This window comes from Nanorana parkeri, unplaced genomic scaffold (genome assembly GCF_000935625.1).
Source record: "Nanorana parkeri isolate BGI_ZX_2015 unplaced genomic scaffold, ASM93562v1 scaffold468, whole genome shotgun sequence".
In the NCBI taxonomy this organism is placed as follows: domain Eukaryota; kingdom Metazoa; phylum Chordata; class Amphibia; order Anura; family Dicroglossidae; genus Nanorana; species Nanorana parkeri.
Window position 1 is genome coordinate 278324 of NW_017306736.1, and position 10904 is coordinate 289227.

Here is a 10904-nt window from a genome sequence, read left to right on the forward strand (position 1 = left end):
GAGTGAGTGAGTGAGTGAGTAAGGTAGGAGTGTAAGGAAATCCACCGTTAGTTGCGGTAAGCAGAGCATCCGGGCCATCATAGAGATGTAGGGTTAATAGCTAAGTGGTGATGATGGTACGGTATGAGGTGGGGTGGGGGCGGGGGGATGTGACACGATCATCACAAGGGTGCGGGCGGGTAAGGGTAAAGTGTCCTGCCATGCCATTGTCAGTAGAAACATTATAGCAGTTTAAAGCAGCGTGGTTAACAGCGAAAACACATGCAAACATGGCATACTATAATAACGTAAAAGTCCACAGTCCAAAAGTCGACGATCGACGCCGGTAAACCCGCTCACGCGACGCCGCTTAGCCACGCCCACGCTGAGGACATGCGCACTGTAGAGGACTACAAATCCCAGCGATAATAAATGATATACAGCGCAATGCAGAATAACGCCAGCTATAGAGGAATACATCAGATCCCAGGATAATAATACATTATATACAGTGCAATGCAGAATAACGTCAGCTACAGAGGACTACAAATCCCAGCAATAGTACATTATAGTATAATGTACTATTGCTGCATTCCTCTATAGCTGCTGGTATTCTGCATTGCGCCGCTGTATAATGTACTATATTGCACACCACACTTTTTTTTTACTTCCACCGTGCCAAGCTTGCTCCTGTGATGGACTACAATCGCAATAGAAACTAGTAGTCCATCACTGGAGCCTTTTTTTTTTATCCGATTAACCGATTAATCGAACTTAATAATCGGCCAACTAATCGATTATGAAAATAATCGTTAGCTGCAGCCCTACTTAAATGTCCTTTATGTATACTTTAGTAATGATTCTGCACTTCAGTCCTTCCCATTATGGAAAGTTTAGTACATTTAAGGAATGTCATGTTTAAAGCCTGCACTAGAGACTGTTTATTTGAACAAATAATTAACAAAAATAAAAACAAAAAAAGTTTAAATGTTAATGGTTAAAAGAAATAGAAATAATAAAGGAATCAGTGGGAAAATTGTTAAGGGGAGAAGGAGAATAAAGAATTAATGAGGGATTATAAAGGTAAACAAAGGGTTAATGAGGGGTCAAATAGGGCTAGTTTTTATTTTATTTTTTTAAAACTTTTCAGGTTGCTTTAACTCAGTGTTTTTCAACCTTTTTTGTGCAAAGGCACACTTTTTTCATGAAAAAAATTACGAGGCACACCACCATTAGAAAATGTTAAAAAATTTTACCTCTGTGCCTATATTGACTATATATAAAGTAATTCTCTTGAATAGGAATCAAATAAACACAAAGAAATTATTTTATAATTACTTTATTATGAAATAATAAAGTATTTTATAATTGTTCATATTTCTGTTCAATCCATGACTTAACTTCACACTTCACACAAATACGTTTTAAATTCAAACTGTACCGAAAATATCTCACGGCACACTAGTGTGCCGCGGCACAGTGGTTGAAAAACGCTGCTTTAACTAACGGCATATGCATGTCAACACTTGTTCCTTTGACCTGCAGATGAATGAAACAGAGGAGATACAAAAGTAACAATGTTACTTTATATCTCTGTTTTTAAACACTGTGTCAGACAGTCCATTTTTTGAAAGCAGCAACTATTATAGCTGCTGTATTTATAGATCATCTCCAGGCTATCATTTTGACAGCTGAGAATTGGCTGGCAGATATGTGGGGGAAGCAGCAGAGGGGCAGGACAGGTTGTATTATACAAGCCTTGTGTACTGATGCAGTGTTTTGGGCATGTGTAACTGGTAAAAAAAAAAAAGGCACTGCCTATTTGGTCTACTGTCCACTGTCTTTGCAGTGCAACCTTTCTTTCAAAACTACTGTATAGGGCTAAACTGCAAGGGCATTCTCTACTACGCTACTGGGAGATTTAGCTACTTCCTGGCAGGCATCTCATTTAGGTTAGTGCTAAACACTTAGCGGCTGTCTTGCGGCACTGTGTGAGCCTGTAGCGAGTGTAGGCTATAAGCTGTTAGTCTGAAAGATTGTGCTGCTGGTCCACTCCCTCTGCTCTCTCCACCATTCACAGAACTATTGTTACTAATATTCCACAATGCATCAAGTTCTGTGAATGGAGAAGGAGCAGTTAAATAACAGAATCTCCAACTAATGTTCACAGAATGTAATATATTGTGAGATAAAGGTATTACAAGCTCTGTGAATGGCAGAGAGAGAAGAAGGCGGTGGTCCAGGGAGCAACAAGCAGCTCACAGTCTACACCAGTCTTTCTCAACCAGGGTGTGACAGTTTCAAAGTAATGACTCTGATGTGAAGAATGCTCCTGATGTAAAAGAGGGGGACCTTGATGTGAAGGGGGGCTTCTGATGTAAAAGGGTTGCTGTGATGTTAAGTGTCACAGACTCACCTGGCGCGTCCCTTCGTTCCAGCAGCACGCTGTCTCCTCTGTGACGTCACGCCAGGCTCCTCCCACTGGCCGCGGCTCCTCTGTTATATTCACAGGTGAGTCACTCACTCGGCGTTCTATTGTTTTGGAACGCCCAGCAACGACCCCATGAACCTCACCTGCTCCAGAGCTACCACCTTTTGATAGAGACTTCTGCACTACTACTACTCCTACCCGGGGCTGCCAGCTTGGACCCTGGCCAGCAGTGCTATCTGCTGAGGCTGCCTGTAACCTCACGAGCCTGCAAGTCCTCCTCCCAGCTACAGACATCTGAAGCGCAAGTACTCTGGGGATTAACCCCCATATCATTCACTGCAGTTCCAGTATAACAACCCTGAACTGTCACTACTAGTTGAAGGGGGCTGTACCTAAACACCACCTTAACTTGTTCATGTTTCACAAATTATACTGAGAGAAAAGTTGTATGTTCAACATGTTATGCTGAGAGACTTACTTATACTATTGATTGCAAATATCACTTCAAGCTTACTGGTTAAACTAATAGGGAACTACTGTACTGATCACGCCTCCACATCCTTTTCGCAAGCATTTCCCTTGGCTGCTAACCAATCACATTTCTAAGGTTCGGCTGCCGTGTTCAGGCTCCGTAACCTGTGAAACATCTAGCTAGCTGGTGGTATATGATGTGTACAGGTTCCCCACCGCACTAAGTGTACTCGGGAACAGTCCACCTGAACCACCCCCTCATTCCTGTTACAGGCATGAGTTCCGCAGCTGCGATTCAGCAAACCTTGCAGCTCACTTAAACCTTACATTAAGGAGACTCTGATGTGAAGGGGGAACCCCACCCCTTAAAATTCATACCAGACACTTATCCCATATAAGGACCTTGTATGGATTTTAGAGGGACCGTGTCGTATTTTACATTTTTATATTTATGGGTTTTATATTTTAGACTGGGATGCCTAGAGTTTGTGCATACTTTTAAAGGGTGCCGTGACATGCTGGTCCAGGGCTGTGAGCGCCAACCACTGAGTGTAATATCCAGTGGCAGTGAAGGAGGTGAAGATTTTCACAAGAAGTAGATGCAGGTAAGGGGATATACACAATGACAAATATCTAATGTCTAATGTGTTTGGTGCTGTAACTTCAAGTAGCTCAAGTGTGTTAGTAAAATTACTAGCGGCATACAAATAGTAGTAGCCGCACAAGAGAGGCAAATGACTCCCTATTGAGGAAGATACCCAAGTATCATGCAGTAGTAATCATTCACTTATAGTCGGAGCATTGTGCACAAACAAGAATATAAAAATAGCGCCCAATGTAAGAAAGTACATTTTCATTGTTTCCTTTAAGAATCTGTACCAGCCTTTTCTTATCTCATGCAAAAAAACTCAGCTATTATGTCCTAATTATTCCCTATTCAGTTTTGATCACAAGCTTGTAGCCTTGTTTTCTTTGCATGCTCACATTTTACAATAACGTATGCAACTGCTTTTTTATTATGAAGAACTGTGAAATGTATTTCCACTTCATAAATGAATAATGATAGAAAACTAAAAAACGAACAATTGCATTATTGAAATCTTGAAAGTAACCATGACAAACAGAGATAAGAATTAAGCATATGGAGTGTAAAAGAAAAAAAAAAATGCTTTATATGTTTTCGAGGCTGATTACTTTTTCCTCCACATGCTCCTAACGATCAGTATTAATCCAATTGATAAACCTGTCTTAGCAAGGCACAACCTGCATTGTACTATTTACAAACAAGGAGAGCTATTTCCAAAACTTGTGCATGAAAATCAAGCAATTCCTGGGTGCATGTAATTTTTCTCTGAAGTATGTATTAACCGTAATGCACAATTACCTACCTATTACTATTTTGTAAGGTAAATAGTAAAAAGCAAAAAGGTAGGACACCTGCAACACAAGACACATTTCATGACAGGTTTAGTGGCACAAGGATAGGAAGGCAGATTTCTCTATGATTATGGGGAAAAAAACTTATCCTAGAACATTTAGGCCAGCATGATGTGCATGGTCTCCAACAGTCTAAATTTCATATACAGCAGCTGATCATTAACAGAAGCAACAACCACATATTCCCTGTATGGTATGCAGTATACCAAGATTACTCTGTTTATTCTGATTATCCATTAGAAAAAGCAATCCGAAATCCTTCACCTGATATCGTCTTCACTGGCAAAGATGATGACAGCACGAGCATTAGATGTCTCCAGCAGACGCCGAATTATCTTATCAAATTCTCCCGCTTTTGGCTCTCGTGGGATTTTAACTGATTGTGCTACACACAAGCTTCCTGTAGATAAAAACACAAGTCTGTTATCTGTACTATCTATGTTGCAAGCTGATAAAGCATACTGCGGTACATAAAAAATACTTTCAATCTTTTTAAAAAGCACACGGCTTACAGCAACTAAAGCCTAAAAACACAGAGCCAATACATTTCTGTTTTCAAAAGCTCCTGTTTGTCATTCATTAAGGGTGCATTTTTTTTTCTCAACAAGTTAGTGTGTCAAGCTGATCAAGCTATGAGGAATTCAAAGCTTCAATGTGCCCACACATTCATAGGGCAAGCCACCTGAACCAATAGTCAGGCAACTGACTTTTTAGCAGAGCTAGCCATACACCGCTTCATAACAAAACTAGACATGGGTCACAATTGAGGCAGTACATGCACTGATACACAGAGCAAAGCAGTGAAAGTGACTTTCACCAAGCATTTACAGGTGGCAATCAATAACTGTCAATGCGACTGTCAGTGACTGGTATAAGTCAGAACTGCTACTTTATTAATACACATCTTAAAGATGAAGTTATATAACCAGATTGTTTTCTATTGTGGGAATGATTGTGCAGGGCAATTGTCAGGTCTTGAACAAATGCATGTAAAGTATAAGATTGAAAACAGGGCTCTTATTGCCCTTTCCTAATGTCCAAGGAGCATTTTCTGAGTCCTGGTGCTCTCAAGCTCGAGCTTTCACGTTTCTCAAGCTCAATTTTCACTGCCTCATAATGAAAAAATTAGGAATGCGCCATGTAACAGTTACCAAATAAAATAAATACTGCAAATACAGAGTCCACCAAAGACCACAGCCAACAGCTGATACCTGGTTCATGTAGTGGTCTCTGTGCTTGCAATATTTCTTAGGTGACAGGCTTTTGTATTGTTACATTTCTTTAAATTGTTGCCAGAGAAGGTTCTGTTATTTCTGCCGTGAACATCTGACCCAACATGGTGCCTATCAAACTAAAAGTAATGGGGATTCTTACACAGGTCCAACACAACATAATGAATTACACATTTCGGTCTGTCATACCTGCACATATTTCAAAACACATTAAGGACATTTTGCTTATCAATTCATTAGCTATTGTTCTTTACATTTACTATGTTCTGTACAGTTAGCTCTTTGTGCTACAGCAATGCTGTTATTGAAACATACAACATGTACAAGCGCTAAAAAGTATAATCTGTCAATGTGCGTAATTCATGTATGCTAGTTTAAAGAGAACATGACCTAGGTTAAACATTTCTAAAGCAACAGTAATGTTGAAGTGCAAGCACCTGGTGACAAAAGTCTTCAGGAGAAACGGCAAATGTGAATTTCCTCAGTGGGGGCACAGACAACTAGAAAAGCTTGCAAGAGATTCAATACAAATTAATAAAATATTTTTAGATGCGCTTTAATCTCAATTGGAAGACTAAAACAGGTACATGTGGTATCTACATTGTGTTAACTGAAAAAGGTCCAGGCCAAGTCAGATTCAATTTAATTGTTGGTCATATGACAACAGTTAAGGCCACTCAACTATATCAAAGGTTAGATGGATCTTTAACAGTAATTCAGCATATATCCAAATATAAACAACTCCATTTGGCCCTTGGTTTTTAGCTACAGAGCAGTATATACAATCATCTCATAATCGGATTAGTGTTATTTTTCAACAACAGTAATATTTAGTTCTTGTCACTCCATATTGTGAACATTTTAGAGTGATCTAGCATGGCCTAATCTGCTTAAAGATATAGTGTGTTTTCAAATTGTACATAATGTATGTTGAGATATTAAAGTCTTTACCTTTAAGTATTTTTTGTGGCCTTTACATTTTACATGCTTGCTCGTCTATATCTTTGTAATTGTATGTGTGGATATATCAGCCAGATAGGGGGTGCATTGTTTTCCATTTACTAAAGGAACAGCAGCAGCTCACTTTGCAAAGTGCATATAAGTAAAAAAGGTAGAGCTGTGTTAACCTTTAATACCCAATCATATGTGAGAGAAAACAAAAGGATTTTTGCTGCAAAATATATCTACACTTATCACCCCCCTTAATATAATTACAAACTATACAAATAAATAACTTAAAAAACACTAGCACACATTGATAACAGTTTTTGCATCAAGTTGGTGGCTTTTACCATACTATTGTATCTAAAAAATTGCTGAGAAACGATATATCCCGTTTAAGTTACATGTACGCATTCAGTGTGCGAGTCCCTTATTGCTAGGAAAAAATACAGTACATGTTTGCTTTATATAAATGTGTTGGTGTTTCTTACAATAATCTCTGCTCAGAGTAAGATATATTTGTATTCCCTTGATGAAAATTAACCAGCATGTTGTTTTTAGAGCCTGTGGGAAAAGAAATTGTGCATGCCAATGAAATTACTCTTTCACTGCATGGGAGTTTCCAGATATACAAACAAAAAATGCTAATAAGGCCTGAAATATGGCTGTCCAAGAAACCATGCGATAAAAACCTACAAGATAGTAGGCAAATGAACACTGTATTTATCTATCTGGAATACTTACAGATTTCTTTATATATACCTGACATACTGCTTCTAAACAAAGGGTCAAAAGTATTCTTATATTGGCCAAAAAATGACCATTAGACTTGTCCATTTAATACCTTCTATCATTACTGACTTTACGCAATAGAGTGACTATTCAAATAAATAATCTGACATGGAATTGACAGGGACCAGAATAAAGCTTATTTTTTCTGCACTTTGAGGATAAACAGACACCTGGCTAACTATTAGACTAGTATCAGAATTATAATAATAGGATAATATCTGGTAAACCCTGGTATTTTTTGAATGTTATTTAATATGCTGCCATAGTAATACTATCTGTAGGTACAGTAGGTTTAAATCCACCCTGGCTTGCTAAACTCTCTGTAATTACACCATAGCATTTTTTAGTTTTATACTCAGTAATTGGCCAACACCCAGTGCTAGGGATGAGGGTCAGGGTTACGACATATCTGGGAGGTTCAAGGTTTGCAGTTCTGGTGAATTTCTGCAGAGGTTCTCCAGACTGAATTTTAAAGGCGGCAGACTGAATTTTAAAGGCTCCATTATTCTCTACCTGACCTTTCAACTGTGGTCAGCGTGGTTAGAATAGCCAGTAATAAGGGCTTTTATATGTGCCAGCCCCCTCACTATATAATTGTGGGTATCCAGCAGCCATATGTCAGTGAGCAATGGAGCAGTTTAGGGAGAGCTGACAGTCTGTGTACGAAGAGTTAGTCCCTATATTGTGCTATATTGCGCACACCTTTACAGTGTATTGCAGTATGGTTGGCTACATATTCTTGTTTACCCCACTGTGTTCACAGTTTGGAGACCAAACAGTCCATTTTAGGGCTATATTTATGTATGTGACAGCAACAACTGTAGGAGCAGCTGGAGAACCCTTACAATTTTTTTATTGAGGTTTTTTTTAATTTTTATTGTTTATATTGCCATAAAATGTTATCAATCCCTTTTATTAAATGCAAATGTCAGGCAGGCCTAAACTGAGAAACAAAGGTTCTGCACACAGAGGTAATAGGGGTCAAGCGGGTTCTGTATTACAAACCAGTGGTTGGGCCACACCATCTAGAAGCAGGGAACATCTACCTTTTTTTTTTAACAAAGAGTGTCTCTGCTATACAGCCACAGTACATGCAGGGGGTAGTTGGAAAATTATTCCTCTACTTCCTCCTTTCAGGCACAGATCAACCAGTTGTCTGCAAAATGGGCCCTCTTCTTCTGCTAATCCAGCCATAGCTCCACAAACTGGCTATGAGGAGTCAATTGAATTATTTACATATGCAATCGCTGAGATGTTGCAGGAGGATGTTCTGAGTAATGTGAAAGCATTCCTTCTTTTAGATATTGTGAATTAGAAAGATAGGGCCATGACCATAAAAGAGATACATTTTATATTTATTTAATAGCAATAAAGTTAAGTGTAAAAAAAGTTAAATAAATAAATACATTTAAATAAAGTAAATGAATAAAAAAAATTTAAAAAAATGTTTAAAGCTCCCTGCCCCCATGTACATGCACATACAAAATGCAAACACCCGCGTCAGATGTGCCTATATATGAAACAACTATTATTATACAGGATTTATATAGAGCCAACAGTTTGCGCAGTGCTTTACAATATAGGTAAGACATAATTACAATACAATTCAAGACAAGATTGTAAGGAGGGCCTTGCCTGTGAGGGCTTACAATCTAAGAGGGAGGGGCAAGTGATACATGAGGAGGTAGCTATGTAGAGATCAATTGTTTGAGAAAGAGTTCACCACACGTGTAAACAACCCTGTTTTACAGACATGTACTGAGGTCTGGACCAGGGCTTCAAAAGAGCATGCAGATGTACTTATACTGTACGTGCCTAATTTATTGCACCAAATTCAGTGCACTCCAGCATCACAGATGTTCTCTTCTAGCTTTTAAGAACCAAATCCACAATGTTCAGGGCAAATTTAGCATTTCCCTGAACATGAACAACCTTAGTTTATAAGCTTTCTTAAATCTCAAAACCCTGTAATCAGGTACCTGGTAGTACTGATAGTGATGCTAAACATCACGATCCTATATATTTCTATTACCTTAATCAACTTGAACTTTGAATTGGAAAATCATCTACATCCATAGTTAGCCATGGTCCTAGCTTTCTCTGAAGAATTAAGAGGGAAATAGATATATTATACAACATATCACCTGTTTAGCATAGGCATTTATTTTGCTCTTTATCCCTGTGTCCATATTTCTAGTTCACATTTGGCAACTCTGTTATGCTATATTTCTATCTAGATAGCAATGGATAAATAAGCACCTGCCACATGTCCTAAATACTTTCCCTTCTCTTTTTCTTTTAAAAAAGCACATGTACATAAATGTATAATCCATGTATGCTTTAATCCCTCATTTCTTCCAAATTTACTTCTTCTCTCTACATAAACACCCATGTGTTCATCAATCATCCATCTGTGCATCTGTCTATCCCTCCATTCTCCCATGTAACCCTCCCTACAGGTAAAATCTCTATTACTTGTTAACTATCAGGAGGTTATACTAAAGTTGAGTTTTTGTCTACGTAGAAGCAATACAGGATTCTAGTTCCCCATCCAGCAGAGACCTATTTCCTGGCATAATCAGGCTCTGCTGTAAGCAGATATCATGCACACTTTATGTTGTAGTAATTTGTAGAATTGTTTGTTGAAAGGTATGGTTGCTCGTTGAAAATGGGATTGTTTGCATGTAAGTATGTAAGTATGTATGCTTGGAACCTCAGATGGCGTGCAAACTATATATACATTTGTGAATAATATTTCTGTTTCTGTGCAGACCTTCAATGTTGGTGGTGGGTCACATTCAAAGCAGTGAGGGAACCTTGTAGGAACCTCAAACAGAGTGTTCAGATTTATTACAAATTACCAGACAAAAGGCAACAAAAAAGAAAGTTTAAGCAGCACTTTTGATTCTTTTTTTACCTATGATTTCAATGTATGCGTTGAATCAAAAATATTTTTCCATAAACTCTCAGTACCACTTATGTAAGGTCAAAATACCACAAGCAATATAATTGTATTGTACGACATTTGTAATATAATAAACAACATTCATTTAGTTATTCATAAACAGCCTCTCCTAAAAGCTGCTTCTAACAGTTAAATGCAATAGTAAATAAAACATCTGACTATTTTTTGCCAGGATCAGTTTAGAGCATTACAATATTATTAACAACAAAGATATTTAAGCCAGCAATTTCTTACATCGTGTGGTGTTAGAAAATTTTAATAAAAGTATATTTGTCAGACATTTCATTTTATCTGGGGCATAGAAATGCAACACGTGAAAGTAAATATTTTTAATCAAAATGGAAGAACAACATAAGGTAATAATTTACCCTATATCATTACAAATTGCATATGAAAAAAAATGTACCTCTTAAATTTTAATCTTGGTCTTCATTGCCGACTACCGCCAATGGTATTTTTCTAGGTTGCATGGTGGGTGTAAGAAAATTGTAATAAAGTATATTTGTTAGACATTTTATGTTATCTGGGGCATAGAAATGCAACATGTGAAAATAAGTAATAGGCCAAGGGATCTTGGCCGTGTTTGTGGGAGGAGTTGCGGCGGCTCTCCTCCCCTTCAAAGGGGTGGCGGGGGGGGTCTCCGCACGGCACGGCG

General features: G+C 38.1%; 1 protein-coding gene across 1 annotated transcript in view; it reads right to left on the reverse strand.

The window, feature by feature from the left end:
- Nucleotides 1-4416: 4416 nt before the first annotated feature.
- LOC108790356 (metabotropic glutamate receptor 4-like) overlaps nucleotides 4417-10904 on the reverse strand; it is a 119090-nt gene continuing 112602 nt past the window's right edge. Inside the window, exons 4-5 of the mRNA XM_018560594.1 lie at nucleotides 4583-4718; nucleotides 4417-4504 (exon numbers count right to left, since the gene is read on the reverse strand). Of these exons, the coding sequence (XP_018416096.1) occupies nucleotides 4417-4504; nucleotides 4583-4718 (224 nt within the window). The remainder of the gene's footprint in view (nucleotides 4505-4582; nucleotides 4719-10904) is intronic.